This window comes from Gallinula chloropus, assembly GCF_964237585.1.
Source record: "Gallinula chloropus genome assembly, chromosome: 1".
Taxonomy (NCBI): domain Eukaryota; kingdom Metazoa; phylum Chordata; class Aves; order Gruiformes; family Rallidae; genus Gallinula; species Gallinula chloropus.
The window spans coordinates 119126672-119147679 of record NC_140085.1 but is presented as its reverse complement, the minus strand read 5'-3'; the positions used below and the strand labels follow the sequence as shown (position 1 = coordinate 119147679).

General features: G+C 43.3%; 1 protein-coding gene across 3 annotated transcripts; it reads left to right on the top strand.

Moving 5' to 3' along the window:
• The first annotated feature begins 302 nt into the window (after positions 1 to 302).
• U2AF1 (U2 small nuclear RNA auxiliary factor 1) lies at positions 303 to 15429 on the top strand. Of its 3 annotated transcripts, none has more exons than XM_084268426.1 (8): positions 303 to 399; positions 2902 to 2989; positions 5721 to 5787; positions 9965 to 10014; positions 10592 to 10690; positions 11854 to 11987; positions 12269 to 12361; positions 14695 to 15429. In XM_084268426.1, exons 1-8 carry the CDS (start codon positions 356 to 358, stop codon positions 14831 to 14833), a joined length of 714 nt encoding a protein of 237 aa, XP_084124552.1. In that variant the 5' UTR covers positions 303 to 355; the 3' UTR covers positions 14834 to 15429. The 3 variants fall into 3 exon arrangements, with proteins under 3 accessions (XP_084124552.1, XP_084124550.1, XP_084124551.1); XM_084268424.1 differs by lacking the exon at positions 5721 to 5787 and adding an exon at positions 6581 to 6647 and having other exon boundaries at positions 311 to 399; XM_084268425.1 differs by lacking the exons at positions 303 to 399; positions 2902 to 2989 and adding an exon at positions 6581 to 6647 and having other exon boundaries at positions 5300 to 5787.
• The last annotated feature ends 5579 nt before the right edge of the window (positions 15430 to 21008 follow it).

The window sequence follows — 21008 nt, the reverse complement described above, 5'->3', positions numbered from 1 at the left end:
AGAGGCAGCCCGCCCCGGAGCCCCGCGGGGAGGAGCGGGGCCGTTCCCCCCCGCCGCCGGACACAGGCCCGGGTGGGCGGGCGAAGCTCTCCCGCCCTGGGCTCACGCCGCGCCCTCTGCGCATGCGCAGTAACGGCACTGCATGGCGCCCTGCCCGCGCCGCCGGAGGGGGAGGGGAGAGGAGGTCCACCCCGCTCCCCCAATGAGGGGCTGGCGGCCCCGCCCGCATGCGCAGAGAACGCTGCTCCCCTCCTCCCGTTCCCCCGCCCGCAGAGCTCGGGCAGAAGTGTTTCCGGCGCGGCGGCTGTGACGTGCGCGGTCGGCGCCGGGCTGTCCGGCGGGCGGGCGGTGGGAGATGGCGGAGTATCTGGCCTCCATCTTCGGAACAGAGAAGGACAAGTGAGTGGCCCATCCCCCCCTTCCCGCGCCGCTCCCGCGGCTTCGGTGCCCCGGGGAGGGAGCTGGAGGGAGGCGGGAGGCTGGTGGCGGGTTCCGCGGGGCCGCGCCGCGCCCGCCTGGGCGGCCCGTACCCACCGCGGCGGTCAGCCCTCCCTCCCCCCCCTTCCCCGCGGGGGTACGCGGCCCGTTTCTTGCGCTCCCGCCTCAGAGGGGCCCTGCGGCAACCCCGGGGCCGCGGCGCGCGCCCGGGAGCTCCCCCGCGGACGTGGCTGCGCGCGGCCGCGGCGGGAAGAGGAAGCGAGCCGGGCGCGCGCCCTTTTCCCCTCTCCCCTCCCCCCCCCAGGGCGCGCGGCGCGGCGGCGGCCCTCTTCCCTTCCCCTCCCCCATTCCCCCCCCCTCCCCCCCAACCTCTGGACCGCGCGTGCGCGCGCCGCCAGGGACAGGGAGGGGGCGCGCGCGCGCGCCTCCCGCCGCGTGGGGCCTGCGCGCTCCCGCACCGGCGGCCCCGCCCATGCGTTTCCCTCTCCCCTCCCGGGCCGGGCTGGGGCTGTTCTCCTCGGGGACTTCCTCCTCCTCCTCCTCCTCCTCCTCTCCCCTCCCTCCCGGCCGCCATGCGGGTGCGCCCGCGCCTCGTGGCGCGTTGCCCTCCTTCCCCTTTCCCTTCCCCCCCTTTTCCCTTCCCCCCCCTACCCCCTCCACGTCCGTCCGTCCTCCTCCCCGCCCTCCCCCCGGCGGCTGCGCTTTTCTGGCGGCGGGCGGGAGCGGTCGGGGCCGCTAGCTTCCCGCCGCCACCGCCTCCTGCCAGAAAGGGCCTCTTGGACCCCTTTTGTTCGTGTCTCTGCGCCTCGCAGCAGCCCGAGAGCTTCCGCTCTGCTGCAAGGACAGCGACTGGTTATTTCTCCCCCCTCCCCAGGGTGCGGAGGATTGCCCCGACTGCTGCATCCTGATCCTCAGGCTTCTGCCTGCAGCCTTCCACGCGTCGGGAACGTCTCTAGTTTCTCTGGTTGTTGGAAGCATACTTAGAAAACCCTCCTATCGAAAATTTGGTCACCGTCGGCCTGACCAAACCAGCGTGTTTTTCCACTCGTAAAAATGAAAGGGGGCATCGATGTGCTACTGGACTAAATTACTCTTGTCAGCCTCTGGCCGTGAGGCTTCTGTTTTCCTCCTGCTCTGTAGTGCTACATGCCAGTTCCAATTCCCTCATCTGTCAGAAAAGCGGTATCGGCAGCCTCTCTCGAGATCTGTTACTGTAGCATCCTTTCTCATATAACACATTACAGTTGAACAGTATTAGTGTATGCCGATACAGCAGGCATGGATATTCCTGAACTGGTCATTTTCCGATTGGAAATGTCATAGTTAGGCAATTTTTTTCTTTCAGGATAGCGTTCAGAAAAGACAGTAAGTATATTGTGATGCTAAGTACATATTTTTAAAAAACCAAACCATAATGGAGAGTAAGCGTGTTACAATTTTACAGTAGAATGTTTTGCTACAGATCAGATATGCTTTAGTATTTCTCCCTTCCATTAGGTGGTATTTGTTACACAGGATTGTGGAAAGAATTGGTGTTAACTATGAACATGGGAATAATAATCTTTCTTCCAGGAGGATTCTTATGTTTCACTTACATATATGTATAGCCCATAATAGTTTTCTTGCCCTTCAGAATTTTGTGTTCAGTTTTCCCAGTCAAGGTAATCAAACTCCTTATGGTTTTCTTTCATCATACCACGTGAATCACACTTATATTTGAGTGTTACTGTCATTCCTAAACCAGCATAGTTTTAAAGATGTCATTAGACGATGATTAATTCAAGAAAAGCTTGTGGTTTAAAAGAAAATAAAATTAAATACTTCCTTTTAAAATTACTGGCTGCGATCACAGAAATGACTTATTTAAATGAATTTATTTTGCCTATGTGTGTTCTGTCTGTAATGTGATTTTTCTCTTTTCTGAATGACTTCAAATACTGTGTTGTCAGCAGTCTGAGTTACCCCTAGAGCATGACTTTAGCAGGGGGGCTTATAAAACATTTGGTGGGTGCTACTGTGTCAGCTTTAAAGCGAGTTATGTTGCCTCAAATAGGGCACTGCATGAACAGAGACACAACCATGTAGTTCCTGGAGTAACCTTTCAGACTGCTCTTCCCATTTTTTCCCATCCTGTCACCCAGTGAAACCGGTCTAAAGACAAGAATGGAGAGCCGGAAGGGTAAAACAGTAGTGATGGCTTCTGTCTGTGGTGGTGTCATAAATGCACTTTGGGTTTGAGTAGTGGGTGAAAAATGATTAGATGACTTGCTGTAAATTAGAGGTAAAGAGGAATGAATGTGAACAGGTTTGCTGTAATGCTTTCCTGTATTGTTCTGTTCTTTTTTTTTTCTATGTTACTTCTCCACATCAAGATAAAGGCATTCAGGGGATACGTTTTATAGGATTCATGTATCTATGTCTTTGGATTCCAATATGTAACTACTTTGGTTTTTTTACTTGCAGAGTCAACTGTTCATTTTATTTCAAAATTGGAGCTTGTCGTCATGGAGACAGATGTTCTCGGTTGCACAACAAACCAACATTTAGCCAGGTTTGTTTTCCTTTTGTTTTCTCCTTCTTGTGGAAGTATATTCTTGTTTCTTTAAAACGTAGATTCTCAGATAGAAGTGAATAATTACCGAGCTCCAAACTAACTAGTTCACTTTTGGCCCCAGTTTGTTTGGGGTTTTGCTTTTTTGGGGTATTCCATTTACTTCTCCCAGCATTTCTAATTATCTCCTGTCACCCTTAATGGCTGCAGGAAGCGATGCTGTTGTAAGCTTGCCTGTAGTAGAGACCAACCAGTGCTAACTTTCAGGTGAGTGTGCCTTCTCAGTGGTGTTCAGGCACTTAAACCATCCCACACTTTTTCAATCACAAACAATGGCAGCGTGTTCCACCTGTCTGAAAGGTGTGAACTTGAGTCCTTTACGCATACAATAGAAAAAAACAAATTAATAAGTGAAAGCAACTCTTCTGTCATTATATTTGCTCTCTGACCCAGGCTTTTAAATTTTGAGAGTATCTTACATACTTGCTTTGAATGTGAAAGAATTGTTTCTTGAAGACAACTTGCCAGGTTGCCAAGGGTGTATATGCCAGTCGACAGATTAGTTAATCTTTGGCCATGGGAATTACCTTGGAGGCATGATGTGTGACTGCATGCCTGCCGCAAAAAAAGGGTGCAGCGGGTCATAGAGTTTTTATTATGAGTTCCATAGTTTCCAGAAATTACATTCTTGGAGAACTGTGTGCTTTGCCTTTTTCTATCACTGCTGATTGTCAGAGTATACAGGTAGATAGATTTCTGTGGGAGTGTTCTATATGATAGGTAGTGCCTGTGGAAGTTGTTGGCTTATCAGCAGTTTTACTTACAAAAGCGAAGTTTACATCACAGTGGAGTCCCATGCAAGTTCTTTGTAGCTGGCATGGAGCAGGGCTGATGAGAACACAGGGCTGGTGTTGGTTTGGGTAGAGTTTTAGGTGACCACCAGGGAGGTGGTGCTTCTGAAGTTAAACTTTGTGAGTGGGCAGAGGGAGTTCTAGGGGATACTGCCTAGGTGACTAATTGGTAGGAACCACAGCTAGTACTTCCTCTACCCTAACAGTTTCCCCCTTCTGGGAATTTAGTAATTTTTAATGTAAACATTGCATCTCATGATATTGTGCATTTCCAAAGCTACTCCCTGCTGCAGACCTACATGGAGAGTGGGCTGAAATGCAATTGCTTATTTAGAGACCTGAATTGAGATAGTTGGCTACCAGAAAATGTTACTAAATTGGACATCTTCTACAGTAGCTGTCCTTAAGTTAAAAACAAAAAAAACCCCAAACTATATAAAAAACTTCACATGCAGCAATGGTTTCGTCTGTCAGTGCAGCCTGTAGCTTCGCTTTAGGAATTGCGGGTAGCTGTGGCAGCTGAAAAGGGTCGGCAGGACATGTTGGGTTCATCCAGTGATGATGTCTGGGACCACTGTGGTATCACACCTGGCAGCAGCCATACTGCATGGTAGCATCTTGGTGGTACCTGGCAGGTGTTTAGGGTTCACTAGAGAAATCTTTATTTGTATGCAGATTGATAATCAGCTGTGATAGAAAACAGAACAACAGATCCTTCACTATGGGAAGTCACCAGCCCAGTATTTTTATCTTGTGCTGCTGGTGCAGCTACTTTATAGAAGAGCTTGGATCCAAAGGTCCTCGGATCCAGGGAGATCAAATTACCACCAATCAGCAGAAACATTGTAACTTTCTGTGTGTTTCTGGCTCTCTCCAATTGAAGGCAAAAAAACATAGTTGTTTTAAACCTGGGCCACAAAAGCACAAAGCTTAGGTTGGTATGGCCATACCCGTTACGAAACAAGCGTGTGATCTTTAAATGTGATGTTACTGATTATTTTTTCTATGTGTTTACGTGGGCAGCGTGTGTAGGTATGACATTGCTGGTCCTGTGCCGCCTTTAAGTTCTGAGTTCTTACTGTGACTAATAATAATGTGTAAGCTAAAATTACTTGGGGATTGCAATTCATACTAACTAACACTGGGCTTGTATTTTAAGTAATCAAATTTCAATTTTTGAGCTGCTTACAGTGATATGGACATTTGGAATTTTTTTGTAATATTAGTTTACTAACTTAAACATGGTTTGTTTTTTCAGACAACTTGATTTTAAGAAGAACGGTACAAATGTAAGGTTTCAAGTCTGCCTGGGCTAATTCTTCAAGTAAAAAGCAGAAGGGCTAAAAGGAAATTGTCCTTGTTTGAAGGATCGGAAACATGCGAACCTATGATGCTATTATATTATTTAAACAGAAATTCCACCAAGAAATTCCTGATGCACAAAATGAGACGTAGCTCTTGCCTAAAAACCGTACTGTCTGGTGTAACACTTTAGAGACTGTGGCATTACCTATTATATGCTGTGCACATAACACTTTTTTTCCCCCCTCCCCCATGACTTACAATAATGAATCTGGTCTGAGAAGCTAGGCATCTCCGGAATACCCTGTAGCTCCATGTCTTAGGTCACTGTGCCTCATAACTCCCATATTGAGGATAGCTGTTGAGACAAACGCAGCTCTTTCTTGGTGGTTAATTACAACTGTTTTCATAATATGATGGTCTGGATGCCATTTTGGAAGATATTCTGCCAATACAAAAGGAAGTCTTAAGAATAAAATATTACTTTTAGCTGTTTGCAAACAAGTTGTCTCTTTGCAATTGTCTATTATATGCACAGCAGCCAGTAGAATTCCCCTTTTTATTTTTTTTCCCCGCAGACCATCTTGATTCAAAACATCTATCGTAACCCCCAAAACAGTGCACAGACGGCTGACGGCTCACACTGTAAGTCCCACAGTTGGAGAAATTTTTTTAAAGAATGGTGTTAAAGAGCCCACTCCTAATTATGAGAAAATAATGTTGGCTTCTGAGCTGCTGACATAAAGCTGTTGCAAACAGGACAAGTGACGGAACTCTTCTTGCGCATAGATCAAGAGCTTGTCAAATGTGTGCAGTTCAGAATGCAGAACTGACTGCAGAAATTGGACTTATTTTGCACTGCAGAGTGAAACTCACTTAGTAACACTGCATTCTTTTCTGAGGGTTAACCTGCAGACATTTTTCAAATTCTTGATTTAGCAAAAATAGATAAACATAGGTATATATATGACGTACGGTAAGTTTCCCAAAACTGGGTTTTCCTTCATATTAACTTTTTTAGGAAAATGGAGATTTCATGTTATGCTGCAGTTATTGTATTGCTTCCTTTTCTGGGGCTTTGCTACTAAGAAACCTTTCAGTAAAACCAAATGCAATCAAATGATGACGTCTGCAATTTGAATACTGTGTTTGGATGCCATCTGTTATGTGTCTGCATGAAATCAAGCAAACCCCCCTCTATAGAGGCGAACAAGATTCAAAAACAGTGAAATACAATAATGCAGTATCATGAGATCTCTATTAATTTACAGTGTTAGGTTGATTCAGAAAGGTCACCAGCTTAGTGAAAGTTCTCCTTCTTGGGAGCAAATAACCACCTCTTTTTCAGCACAGACTCGGCTAAAGCGACCCTAAAGGAAACCGGTTTCTTGTTAAAATTATTTTCCATAATATAAAGTTGTTGCGTTTTGTATTTCAGACCATTGCCCTCTTGAACATTTACCGTAACCCTCAAAACTCTTCCCAGTCTGCTGACGGTTTGCGCTGTAAGTTCATACAAGTTCCTTCACTGGTTCCCTGGGCTTGATTGTCAGAGCTCAGTGTCGACTTAAGCTGGTCTACCATTTTAGTTTAACAGATCAAACTGACCACGTTTTGTTAAATGTGTCCAAAACACACCCAAAACCCACCTGGAAACTTTTTTTGTCCCACTCACCTTACTCCCTACTCCCAGAACTGTGAGGGGAATCTGAAATACCATCTACTAAATCAAAAAGGGTTGAAACTGTGCTTCCCCTGTAAAGCAGTTTTGGTTGCACTGTGTTCTTCCCTCCACCTGTCTCCCTGCCAGTTGCCTGCATCCTAGGAATGCTTTTCTGTATGTTTTGTGCTACCCATTAGGTTCCACTGTCTAAAAGAGCAGGACAGTGACATGTTGTCTTCATCCAGAACAAATTTCCTGCTCTGTAAATGTTAAATGAACTTGAATTTAAAACTTTGGAGGCTGCATGCAGAAATTCGTTCTAGGTTAATGCAGCTTCCGCTTAGAGTCTGCTTTGGAAGAATACACTTTGACTGACAAACGCTTCCCTTCTGGCAGCTGTCCTTTTTGGATAGGTGCATGCTTAAAATTCCCTCCATGCTTTGGAAATTCAAATTCCAAAAACCGAGTTGCATATTTACCTAGGAAAATATGTCCTTAAAAGTACTTTTGAGGAGGGAAAGGCATTTGGGTATGGTCATGAACTAATTTAATAACTCCTCGTGAGGTAGGAATGGGCATAAGAAAACACACCTACTGTGAGACTGGCAGAAGTTAAATGACCAGGATTGTTGATCGGCGATTACTGATATGTCATTGTGATTGACTCATCAATGTTAGAATAAGTTTTTTTTAAAAAATTTTAAAAATTAAAGTTTTAGGACCAAAAAGGATCGATGTTATTTTCTAACTAATATTTCTTGTTGAAGTGAATATTGACTGTGTGGTAATAAAGCTTTGTTTGGCTATTCTTTTTTTTTTTATACTGTTGGATTATAGACTAGTTCAGATTAGTTACCAGCATTTGACTAGACATGCTCAGTGAAATCAGCCACTAACTTCAAAGACAACACTGTCTCTTCTGCTTCTAAACGTAATAATGGCCTGATTAAGTAGGCTAGATACGTAACGAGCTATGTAAGTTTGTCTAGATGCTTACACAGTTCTACTGGTTTGTAGGCTTTCTGGTTGCAGATGCTTAGTAGTGAAATGCTGTTTCAGTAAAACCAGAACCGTGCGGTTGGGCGTTCCCACTCTCGTCCCTCGATTCTCAATGCGCTGGTAACTAATTTGCACAGAGTGACAGCAGTTTGGTCTGTGGAGCTGTTTAGATTGTACAGCTGCAAGAGTCTTTGAACAGATCCTCTAGTGGTCTCAATGCTCTGGTATCTGACTCTAGTTTGTCCTGACGAGCGGGTAGCTACGTAACAGAGCCTAACTGTACCTTCGGCGGTAGAGCTGGAGCTCTGTTATCAGCAGGTCTGCTCAGACTCCCCGGTTTTTCGGTATTGGTCCCTACTTAAGTACTTGCATGTATTTTAAATGGATAACTTGGGTAGCTGTTTAATGCTTTTGTTGTTGTTGCTTAACTGTCTTCCTTTCTATTGCCGTCGTAGAGGATTAACCTTAGTTTTGAACAGCAGTAGTTTTCCTGGGTATTTTAATTAGCAAATGGGCTTCTCAAGGTTCAGATACCAGTAGCCCTGGAATATGGATGTTTGTAAAGCCTGTGCATATGTATGCTTCCCACTTGAGAAGGACGTTCAAATAGTCATTAACTAACTGTTGCTTATGATCTCCTGATTTGACAATGGAATCTCCATATAAGCATTTAGCACTTGGTCCAACTGGTAAAAGTTAGTTATTTCCAGTGGGGCTCACAGACCCTCTGCCTGACATCTTTAAAAAATAAAAAAAAATCCTTAGGTATTAGTAAGCTGTTATCAGTGGTGTTGGCAGAACCTTGGAAATATAGTTAAGTATTAAACTGCTTAGAAATACTGGTTTAATGTTTGATGTTCCTTAATTTGCTCTATAGCAGTGGGGAAAAAAAAAAGTTCTCAAAAGCAAACATGTTCCAAAGGCAGAATCACTGTTAGCCTAAGCTATATAACAAATGCCCCTTAGCCTTCTTGAGAGGTGAGCTGGGTAGAAGAAAAGAAATTACATTTCCAGAAAGTTTTGTCTGACTAATATTAACGACTTTGAAGAAAAATGTAAAAGCTTGTCCAAAGGGTAATAGCAGGGAAAAAATGACTGAGCCCAAAGCATCTCCTGTTTCATAGCAGCCTGAAGTGAATAAACTCAGCTTTGCTTGCTCAGTTTCTTTCATGTTCTGTGAACTGAGGCAGTAGTACTTGTAATTTTAAGGCTAGAGTACTTTTCTAGCCTAAAATGTAGGGTTTGTTTTAAAACTGCTCCCTTGATCTTAATAAACCACTTAACTGCTGAATAGCTAATAAGTTAGGCTTTAATGTATACGGCTTAATGCAGTTTAAAATGCTGCAGACTGGAAGAAATACATTCGTTTGGCTAATTTTTCAAAGCATTAAGAACATAAAAAGTTACGTTGTGGGTTTTTCTAATAGCAGCAGGCAAGCAGTGCTCATTTGTAAAGTCCAGCTTGGAGCATGAAAATAATCTAACCTGAATATATATGTGTGTATATATATATATATGGCTGGCTTGTCTTGCACTAAATAGTGTTCTGCAGGACTACAGAAAAGTGATACTCAAAATTAAACTAGAAAATTTCTCTTCCCTCTTTGAGGGCACTGAGAAAAAAGTGTGTCATATCAATAACTATTTTGAGCGTATTAAAATTTAAAAAAAAACCAATTCTGGACTACATTACACTGTGACTCAAATTTAGTGTATATGCCAGAGAGGTGGACATGCTAAAATTAAATTCTGCCTTTAGGAAGAGGATCACTAAATTGTAATCATGCTTTAAAATCCACAAACGTAACAAAGCACTTGCCTTCTGTGTAGGTAAAATGGTTGGTAGATAGATGGTGGGGCTGTACATCTAATTTAAGTGATATTTCAAAGTCATTCCTTTCCCCTTCCTTTAAATTCATGGCATACCAGTTTGGCTCTGATTAAAACTGGTTTTGACCTGATCATGTCAATGTAATGTTTTGACATATAGTTTGGGGATTCTAAGCTCTTCATACATACCTATTATTACTCCTATTAGATAGCTCCATGCTATATGGTGTCTTTTATGCTCCAGGTGGCCTCTCTAGATTGTCTTGTAGTATGATCAGAACCTCTTCTGTATTTGCAGGCTCTAATCAACATGACTCTTGATTTTTTCAGGTGCTGTGAGCGATGTTGAGATGCAGGAACATTACGATGAATTCTTTGAGGTAGGTGCAAGGTGTGAAACTGCATTGAAGTGTTTGCCATTCGGTGAGGTGAATGGGTTTGTGCTATACACTGAATGCACCTATTAGATGGAGACAGAGAAAAGTGAGTGTTTCTTCAGGTGTTTGTATAAAACTGGCAGCTTTCAATGCTAAATATTTCCTGGTGTAACCTTTGGTCAGCTGGGCTTTAACTTTACTGTTTATAATAAACTTTGTTTAAAAATCAGCTGTTTGTGATGTAGCATTTTGATTCCATAACTCCTTCTTTGCTGTAGTTCAAGATGTGTTTAATTATTTGTATAGAGGGAAATGAGCTTACATGTAGCATTTGCAGTGCATCTTACCTGTTCTGTAAATACAGTATACATAACATATTCCATAGGTTTTTATTGTACCCTGTTAGCACTGTACTTAGATGGACACAGCACAGGCCAAGCAGCTGCTGACTTTAAATCTGAAATGTGAAAAAAATAAAGGGGGGGGGGGAGAGAGGTGGTGTTTTCCTTGTTTTGATGTTTTGAGGAAAGCTTTCTTTTGTATTTAGTAAGAGCTAAATGGTGTGTTGCTTTTTGCTTAGGAGGTCTTCACAGAAATGGAAGAAAAATACGGTGAAGTTGAGGAGATGAACGTTTGTGATAACCTGGGAGATCATCTAGTTGGAAATGTATACGTAAAGGTAGGGTACAGGAACCTGTTTATATAAACCATAGGGGTGGTAGTTACTGATGTGTAATTTAAAAGCTACTGAGTGCTTATAGCTTTTGTGAGAGTAGCTCTTCAGGATGTAAGCTCCTCTCCAACTTGGCAACGTAAAGTAGAAAGAGTTCAAATGTGAATGGAATCTGAAAGAAACTTTTTTAAGAGATGATGAGAAGCTTTTTTGATAATCAAAATCTGTGTCATTTTCATAAAGATTAACACTTCTCTTTTTTTACATTGTTATAAACACAGTCACCACTGCTGGACTGTTTAGCTTGCCAGGATTAATATGGGGTCTGTCTTCCCATCACACTGCCTTTTAAGCACTTCATTATGAGCAGAGGTTTATTCGCAACAGGTGTGTTTCTTTTAAACAGCTGCATTTGTTTTCTGACTTCCCAGTTAAACAAAACATTTTGTAACAAGGTTACATTTGGCAGTAGCTGGGTGGTTTAAGGTGCAAACCAGAGTGCTTAGGTTTAGCTCTTAGAAGTCATTGGTGGCTCTTGAATAATGAGTAGAAAGTTGTTACCTGCATAAATTGTACTGTGTTTACCCTGTGTTGGGGAGGTGTGAGTTAGTTTGAATATTCTTACTGTACCTTCCCTTGGCTGGAAAGTATTTTCATGCCTAAAATTCTCAGCTGTGTAGGTCACAGTCGGGGTGGAGGGGGGAATAGAGTTGGTTTTAAAAATTGGCAAGTTGTGAAAAGGAATTTTAGATTTAAGTTTTACATTGGTCATAAAGCAGGATTAGATTTTTGTAACTTCTGATTTAAATGAATGCAAACTTCAGTTCTCAGGGACGTTTCTGTTAGCTTTAGTGTTCTAGAAAGCATTCTCATTGAAGTTGTCCTAAGAAAATATGATACCTTCTGTCATATCTTCTAGTACAAGCCACAAAACTTGAAAGACCAAATGGAGCACAACTAAGACAAAACATTGATGTTTTTTGATTAGCCCTGAGTCCTGACTAATGCAAAGCTAGCATCTTTACCCTTGATTTGATGGGCTGTCCCAGAGGTAGCTTCTAATTTGAGGCTTAGGACTAGTAATCAGATACCGCGCGACTGCGTTGTTAGGGATCACTGGTCTGCTGCTGTTGCTCCCTGTAATGTGAACATGTCACTCTTACTTCTAGTTTCGCCGCGAAGAAGATGCAGAAAAGGCTGTGATTGACCTGAACAATCGCTGGTTTAACGGACAGCCCATTCATGCTGAGCTTTCACCTGTGACTGACTTCAGAGAGGCCTGTTGCCGTCAATATGAAATGGGGTAAAGAGCGACTGTATCCTCGAACTGCATGCAGAGGCAGGGTGGGGCTGTCCTGGGTGGGGAGGAAACCACTTCAGGTAATGGCAATAGGGAGGGCCTGCGGTCAGCCTCGGGGCTTTGATGTAGGAGTGAGTCGATGTCAGTAAAGGATGCTTGCCACTTACTGGTTTTAATGTGAGAGGCTGATTTAACTGCTAGATGGCTAGAGGTCCCCTGGGGCTTGGGCAAACGGAGAGAGGGTAGAGCTGGGAGTTTCAACTGCCTCTTGAATTCTGTTTCAGAGAGTGTACACGAGGAGGTTTCTGCAACTTTATGCATTTGAAGCCCATTTCTCGAGAGTTAAGACGCGAGTTGTATGGGCGGCGTCGTAAAAAGTAAGTTTTCTTTTAAACGTGACTAAAACAGGTAAATTAAGAAACAGTTCCTGAAAATTCTGGAGGCAAACCTTTAAATTTAAGTCCTCTCTTGTCTTTTCAGTTCTGACATGTGCCAATGCAAGGCCATTAAGTAAAGCTAGCAAGTGGCTGGTTTAGAACATCGGTGTAGATCTTTGCTTTAAAAAAAAGAAAAAATACAGTGCTGCTTGCTTTGGAGGCTGGAGGCTAATAAGCCTTTGAGAGAAGGTAGGGTTTAAGGAGAAGAATATTCACTGAGGTATTAAGTATATTGGCCCTGCCTGTGGTTCAGGTCTCCGAACTTCAAACTGTTGGAGGTGTACGTTATTTGGGAGAAGCACTGCTTTATGCCTCTTCTCTATTTTGTTGTCTTTGAAATATAACTGCTTGTGGCCGCTGCTAGGAGCAGGCTACCCGATTAATGGGCATTTTGGCAGGACCAAGCATATCTGTATATGCACTATCCAACCTTATTTGTTATTAACAGTCAACAGCTGGCTTTCCTAGCCCGTTACTCATTCCTTAGTAACAGGCGATTCGCGGTATTGAGCTCACTTTCTATTAACACTGGCCTTACAATGTGACCCTTCTTGATAGGAGTTCTCAGTAGGGCAAAGGAATTTTAATTTTGCTTAGTGGCAAAAATGATTGTGATAAATGTTTTAATTGCATATTCATATTTGATTATTAAGGCACTTTGTAGAAGGGCTTATACGGCTGCTGTTACTGTGATACCCATCTTGTAAATTTTTGAGCTGGGCTCGATCTGTGTGCTTTTAAGTCCTTGCTATTTAGGACAGGCATATAAAATCGTTGAGCTGCTTTTTATCTAGAGCACAGATTTTGTAGGTTTCTTTCAGTCACAGCAGGAGCCTGGGATTATGAACATGTTTTTCCTATAAATGTCTCTAATTGGCAGTGCCTTAGAATTTTTGAGGGTGAATTTAACTTTGGAAAATGTAGGTTGTGTTGCTTATTTGTGTCTAAATACTTTCCTAAAATACTGCAAATAATATTAATTTAAACAAATATAAGCTTCTAAGATATTTGAATAATTTATGGAAGAAAAGACAAGATATACTCCTGTATTAGCCTTTTGGTCATTTTTATGAATCTGAATCTCTTGGACTTAGTAAGGCTAAGGAAGTGGTAACACGATTTTTTGTTTTACCTGCAGCAGAATTTCAGTCTATGGTAAAACACATAGAATCACTGATCTTCCATCCAGTTTTGTCGTATTGGCCCTACTGAAATTCTTTGTGTAGCTAATGCTGTCACAGGTTACCAGTGAGGCTTGGCGTGAAAAAAACCCCACCCCAAACCAAGTCAGTCCTTGTGCCAGTGGAGTTTCACAGGTAGATAGCATAAAGTAGACTGACCTGAAATTAATCCTACACAGAACGAAAGACATCAACGTTTGAGTAGAAAAAAATGAGAATTAAGTAATGGGTTAGTGTAGTAATTCTGGGCAGCTAAGTAGTATGCAGGAGTTATGTATGTGTCTTGGTCGTAGTAAAATTTTTTACCACATACACTCCTACCCCAAAGCATCTCACCATGGAACAGTGTTCTGCAGACTTCAGACTTGTAACATTTCATTTCCCAGAGCTTTTAACTTCTGCTGTAATTTCTACACCTATGTTAACTGTAGTGTTTACTTGCTTTATAAATTGACTTTTCTGAAATGTCAAAAAACTTTCAAGCCACTCTTTTTCCTTGACAAGTGCCATGTAAATCTGTAATAGCTGTGTTAGCAGGTGGTTTCAGTTTTCTTCCTGCATTGAAGTCATCGATCTGAGGCAGAGAAGATTATTTGTAAATGCTTCTAGAAGCAGGGGGAGGGAGGCAGGAAAGGAAGTTATCTTTTTTTCTTTGAGTTGTAATTGCAAATTAATGCAGTTGATTTAACAGGAGTGGACTTGAAAACTGCTGTAGGCTTTTGCTGTTAATAGCTATTCATAACTGCAAAAGCAGGTGGCCCCTTCTCCTGCTCCTTTAACTAACAGCTGTGTAACACTGCCTTTGGTTCCCCTACGTGCCTTTCCTTAAATTCTGCGCACCCAGTATAACGTCTGACAGGCAGGGAACAGTTGAGTCTCTTTACAGTGTGTGAGTTTTGACTCCAGTATTTGGTTTGCTGGGTTTGTACATGAGGGGTCTCTGCAGCCTAGATGCCGATTTCCCCATCCTTCTAATGCCACGTGGTCTGTCTTCCCCCTCACGACTTGCGCCCTTACGTGTTCTGCGGCCTGGTGCTGCCAGTGAATTGCTGAACGCGATGAAACAATGAAGTGTCCAAACTCTCTTTGAAGGCATAGATCCAGGTCGAGGTCCCGCGAGCGTCGGTCTAGATCCAGAGATCGTGGTCGTGGCGGCGGTGGCGGTGGAGGAGGAGGACGCGAACGTGATAGGAGGCGGTCAAGAGATCGTGAGAGATCCGGTCGATTCTGAGCCATGCCATTTTTACTGTATGTCTGCTAGAAAGTGTTGTAGTTTGACCAAACAAGTTCATAATGAGATTTTTTTTAAAGATGGGCTTCTGAATAAAAAATTTGTAGTGATACAGTATTCTTTGTGTAACTTGTTTCTTGTGGGGGGGGGGAGTCTTTTTAACTGTCATTCCTCTATCTTGACAAATACATGAATTAACTATGCCTGAGGGAAAGGTGGTAAATGTATTGGAGGAGCGCCAGTTTTGCTTTTGGTTTTCTTTTGGGTTTACTTTTTCTGGTTTTCTTTTTTAAATTCGGGTATAATTTGAACTGTTGATGAAAAAATGTGTGTGTATATAATATAAAATATTATATACATAGTAAAAAATAATATACTGCTTAAGAAACAGTTACTCACATAAGTTTCCCTTTTCTGCTATGCTGTCTGCTTATTTAGGTTAGTTTAGGCACATTTAAAAGGAAGGCTGTGCAAAATGCATTTATTTACCAAGTAGAAACGCTTAGTTACAAAAATGTATGTTTGTTTGTTACCAGAAGTCTGTGCTCTGTCTATCAATGTGACTGTGGCATTTACAATAAATCCAATTTCTTGGTGTAAAATCTAAAGCCTATTTTCTAAGCACTCTGGAGTAGTTGAGTTGCTACTCCTGGCTGTGCCAGCTTATAGTTCAATTTTTTTTTTTCATTATAATCTTGACTAATTCCTTGTCTCTGGCTGGAAAGAAAGTTTCCTAGTGCAGTGTGAAAACAACAACAACAAGAAGTGTTTTTATTGCAGGGATTGGTAATAGGCAGGTGAGGTTTTTTTAAAAAAACATGCTCCATGCAACACGATACATAGAATCTATTGAAGGAAATGCAGGGTCCTAAATACAAGGACCAAATTTCTTAACAGACAGATGAGGATTTTTTTTCACTCTGTGTTCTCTTAGCGGTCATTTAATGAAAAGCATTTCGTTAGCATTCAGGTTCTTGGGAAACTAATTGGATGCTAGTGGAAAATAGTCTTTTTTACCACCTTTACTCACTTCCTGAGAGTCTGAAGTGTGATAACAGCTAACGGATGGATGGCAGGTGCTTCACAAATAAGACATCTTAAGCTGCACAGTAGCTATACATCGTAGATTGTGTATCTCTTAAGGAGTTAAAGCTCCAATTGAAATGTTGCTGGAACATCCTCAGAGACACTCTGTACAATGGGTGACTTGCAGTTTTTAACTTCATTTGCATCTGCTTTTTTTTTTTCAGACTGTAGCATAGACATTTTGGTCAGCGGCCACCTTTCCTCAAGATGCAACTTAATGTACCTGAAGCTGCATAATACAGTGTAGCTCTCCAGCGGGGGAGAGACTTTACTAACTACCTTTTTAGCTCTGAGTCAGGTAACTTGCTAAATGATAAATCTGCACCTTGATTTTTTTTTTTTTCTTAAAAAAAGCAAAGATACAGAAAGGCCTTGGAAGCGTTACACAGCTAGATCCAGCTTCTCTTCGCCTCCAGAATGAATATAAAAACATTTTGTTCACTGAAACTCTGGAGTTGGCAGACAAAAGAATATTGAGAAAACTGGCTCTTCTAATCAGCTTTGCCTCTTTACAACTAAATTATCTCACCAATTCAACGTGAAGTTATTTTGTTCTTGCTGGATGGTTTTACCAACCAGATGGTGAAGCTTTCTTTGCCAATAACATTTTAAAAGAAATGTATCTCTCTATGTGAGGATGGCTTCACTGCTTACCTTTTGTTACAAGTTCACAAATTAGGCTTTCTTTTCACTGGAATCAGTTGAGCAGTGCCTGGCAATGAATGGCCGAAGTGAAGCCTGTGGCACATCTGCTGGCATTAGGAATTTAACATTGATAATTTGGTTCTCACAGTTTGCAGGATATTAGTCCAATTCTACTTCCTTTTCAGTGAGATTTAGGAGTATTAGTGAGCTAATTTAAATCTCAAGCTCAAAGGTGAGGATAGTCTCTTTTTTAAAACAATATCTAGTATAACATGGATACTGCTTAAAAAGGTTTACTGTCTTTTTTTTTTAAACACACAGATTAATGACACAGGCTGGTTTACTCTGTAAACAAGTTAATTTTAAACTTGTGTGTGTCCCTGTAACAGCTTTCATCTGTTTATCTAAACCCTGTTACACTGCAGGTATATTCTTCTGTGAAAAAACAGTGGAAGATTGATATCTGCCCTTACCCCCCCCCCCCCCCCCCCCCCCAATTTTTCTTAAAGCGTGCTTGAACTCCTCCACCAAGCGCATCATTTTCTGGTCTGATAGCACAGTTACCCAAAAATCAGGCATGTAACTGGAATGTTGTAACAGGCACTGAAAGCAATGAATTTTACTGGATACTGGAAGGGAAAAACGCGTGCCCTGGTCGTGTGATGATTGGGTAGTGGCAGCATTCAGCACAGAAGCGAAGCTGATGACATATCTTCAGTTAGGGTCGCCTTTTAAGGCTGCGCTATTGGCAGAATTCGTCAAACTTGAAATTTAAACCGCACAAAAGCGGTTAAACACGCACGGTAGCCCAAGCTGTTGGTTTACCAATAGCAAACCAAGTGAGAATCCTACTTTCTAGTGTTGCTCACAATGTCTTAGGGTAATTTTCCCCCGGCTCCCCTTCCCAAAGGTACCTGCTTCTCACAAATGCTTCATTGTTGACCCTTCTGTTAAAAAGCGGATCTTAATTTATGGAATTCCTTTACCTCAAATAAGTGACAGCATACAGTATTTTCTGAAGTCTGAGTCAATTAGGTTGAAACTGTTAATCCCAAGTGGCTTCCTCTTCTTTGTATTTGGCTCTTATTCTGTGAAAATGCTGCTTGTTCCATGAATATGATGTATGCTGAGACTGTAAAACCAAATGGAGAAAACTTGTTCAAAATAAAGCCTTTTTTTTTTATAAGAATCTGACAAACATTATCCCTTTCCTTTAGATGGGATGCTGCTCTTTAAATGACTAACGAGGACATAGAATACGAGTTTCAAATTTTTAGCTCTTGGAGCTACTTTTTGAGTGTTTGAGCTGCCGTCTGTTTTTTTTAGAGCTGGTGGTGGAGCAAGTCTTCAACTCAAACCCCAAAACCAACAAAAAACAACCAAAAAAACTTCAACCTAGCCTTTTTGTATTGATGAAATATCAAAGAAGTGCAACTCGGGGTTAGGAGTCAGGGTTTTGGGTTGGGTTGTTTGTTGGGTTTGGTTTTTTTAATTGGTAAAGGTTTTGTTTGAGACATCCTACACGTTATTGTTGCCATGGTCTGTAGAAAACAGGAAGGCTCAGCGCTGACAGAAGGAGCGTGAAGAAACGGGTAAACTGAGAGGGTCGTGGCTTTTAAAGATGATTCCTCCTGGTGTTGCATTGCTCAAGCTGCAGAACTTTGGGTGTGAACGGCCTGTGCCCATTGCCACTATTCTTCAACAGCACCTTAAGCTGAATCTACTGCTTTCACGGCAGTTAGGGGGGAGTGGTGTGAGGTGAGGTGATGTGTTAACACTCCGTTCTCCAGATGCTTGTAACTGTTCGTGTGACTTCACTGCTGACTGCCTCAAAAAAAATAGTCAAAGATCAGAGCTGAAGAGGGGATTTGAGTTGGTGGGCGCTCACATCAGCTGGTAAGGAAGTGACCCCGACAGGTAAGGCTGTCACAGAAGAGCGTTTGTAGCTGTGTGTGCCATTTTTCGCAAGGACAAAGCTGTGCTGTATTTCTCTAGTGTGCAATCTTGCTTTGGAGTTCATTTTGAAAGAGAAAGAAAGAATTGCAGCCACATGTCTGGAACCAATCACCCCACCTTCATGTCGAGTTGATAGGAGATGCATTCGACAACTGCGCACGAGTCTCCTCCGATGAGCCAGTGGTACAGGTTTACCGAACGGCTCCCACCTTAGGGCAATATTCAGTTTGTGAAATCCATGCTTAATGGAAAATGGAACAAGTCTCCTGAAGCACATGGACAATCCTTCCTTGTGGGCAAGGTGCTCGTCGGTCATAAACATCTAATCCTCTGTAAAGGTAAGTTGTGTTGTTTCTTAGAGCTGTAACCTCCAGCAAGAATCGCCACTAGCGACAGGACACCGCTATCCCATCCCCACGGTACCTCAGCAGCAGCGGCAGAATCCCTTCGGAAGGCCCCTCTTTTCCTGCTGGAGGTTACTGCCAAAGGATGTGTTAATTCAATCGATCTGAAGTTTTGGTTGTAAACTGGACCTGTGGAATCTGGTTTGAATGGTGGGAGGTAACAAACCAGATCTGCTGCCGGCGGAGTAGCTCTCTGGTAGCCAATGGCTTTGTTTCAACATACCCAAAGCGGCAGGGTGTGCTTAGCTCATCTCTAGCTGTTAAGATGCCAGTGCTGTATTTCTTAGGCGTGCTTTGCTAATCATTGGGTTCAGTACTTCTTTCCATAATTTCAGGTTTTGGTGCTTTGCTTTCTAACTAGGTTGTTTTGATGGGGCCAAAGGCACGTTACAGGTATCAGTACCTCAGCATAGCAGAAAGGTGGTAGCTTTCTGAAGATGTGGTGGAAGGCAAATGAGGCTGGAAGTGAGCTGGAGCCCTGTGGCTGCTTGTGTGAGTATGGTTGCCCCTTTGATCCAAATACTTTTCAGAGCTCTGCAAGCTGTTCCCACCAGGAAGAGAAAATTAATATGATTCAGCTATTCCTGAAAGCTCCACGTGAGCCAGCAGTGTGTGCTGGCAGCCCAGAAAGCCAACCGTGTCCTGGGCTGCATCAAGAGCAGTGTGACCAGCAGGTCAAGGGAGATGATTCTGCCTCTCTCTTCCGTTCTTGGAGACCCCATCTGGAGTGCTGCATCCAGCTCTGGGGTCCCCAGCATAAGAAGGACGTGGGGCTGTTGCAGGGAGTCTATAGAAGGGCCACAAAAAATGGTCAGAGCACCTCTCCTATGAAGACAGGCTGAGAGGCTTGTTCAGTCTGGAGAAGAGAAGGCTCTGGGAAGACTTACTGCAGCCTTCCAGTACCTGAAGGGGCTACCGGAAAGCTGGAGAGGGACTGTTTACAAGGGCTTGGAGTGACAGGACAAGGAGTAAAGGTCTTAAACTGAAGGAGGGGAGATTTAGATTAGATATAAGGAAGAAAGCCTTCCCTTGTGAGGGCAGTGAGGCCCTGGCACAGGCTGCCCAGAGAAGCTGTGGCTGCCCCCTCCCTGGCAGTGTTCAAGGCCAGGTTGGATGGGGCTTTGGGCAGCCTGGTCTGGTGGAGTGTGTCCTTGCCCATGTTGTGGGGATTGGAACTAGATGGGCTTTGAGGTCCCTTCCAACACAAACCGTTCTAGGATTCCCTGAGGGACACACGTGCATTTTTGATGAAGATATGCAGAGTGCTGTTTCCCCGGGCACTGTGAAATAGGTGTGCTGTAGGGTATCTCCAGCCCTGTTTCCAAATCTGCTCTTTTATTTGGGTCTGGAAGGAAAAAAAAACAATTCAAAGTTCCTGCTGTGGTTTCAGTGAGCCATGAGGCAAAGCTGGGAGAAAGGCAGATTGCAGCTAAGCCGGGCTCCCTGCCTCTTCTTTTTTCACAGAAAAGCCTTTAGTCTACCAGGCCGAGGCCTGCTGTGCTTCTGCCAGCACCTGGCTTGGTTTCAAGTCTTGCTACCCATGGAACTGAATATTGGCCGTGTGTCAGATCGTTCTCACTTTCCTCCTGGAGCTGCCTGGGATTCCAGCCAGGTGGAGGGAGGGAGCTGCAGTCTGTGCACCAGTCTGCCTCCTGGGCCTGAGAGCTGTGAGGAGAGCTGAGGGGAGCGACTGCTCCTCCCTTTTCTACCCACCCATTTCCCTTGAGAGCTGATGCTGCTCGTGTGTGAGAGAAAGAAGAGGGAGCGAGCTTTCACGGACCAACACAGTCCTGCATCTTCCATCGTTTCCTCTTCCTCCCTACTTTCTAGTGAACACGGAAGATGCTTCCTCTCTGCTCCCTCTTGTGTCCGTGGAGAAAATAGTCCTGGAGATGCAGGAGGAAGGGACTTGATAAAGAGACTCTGAGGCAGGACTTGAACTGATTTGTGGACAAAGCACAAGTGAAAAGTGAGCAGGTTGCAGTCTGACTCTGGGGTTGCAAGCAACATTAATTGTTGCCATGCTGAGTTGGGGATGGGCAAGGGAAATTCCAAAGTCAAAAGGCCAAAAGTTGACCAAGTAA

Bases quoted from the DNA above. Each gene is read 5' to 3' on its own strand.
- U2AF1 (XM_084268426.1), top strand. From the start codon at position 356: ATGGCGGAGTATCTGGCCTCCATCTTCGGAACAGAGAAGGACAA. The intron at 2,990-5,720 runs GTTTGTTTTCCT...TTTTCCCCGCAG, and splicing joins ACAAACCAACATTTAGCCAG to ACCATCTTGATTCAAAACAT. The intron at 10,015-10,591 runs GTAGGTGCAAGG...CTTTTTGCTTAG, and splicing joins ATTACGATGAATTCTTTGAG to GAGGTCTTCACAGAAATGGA.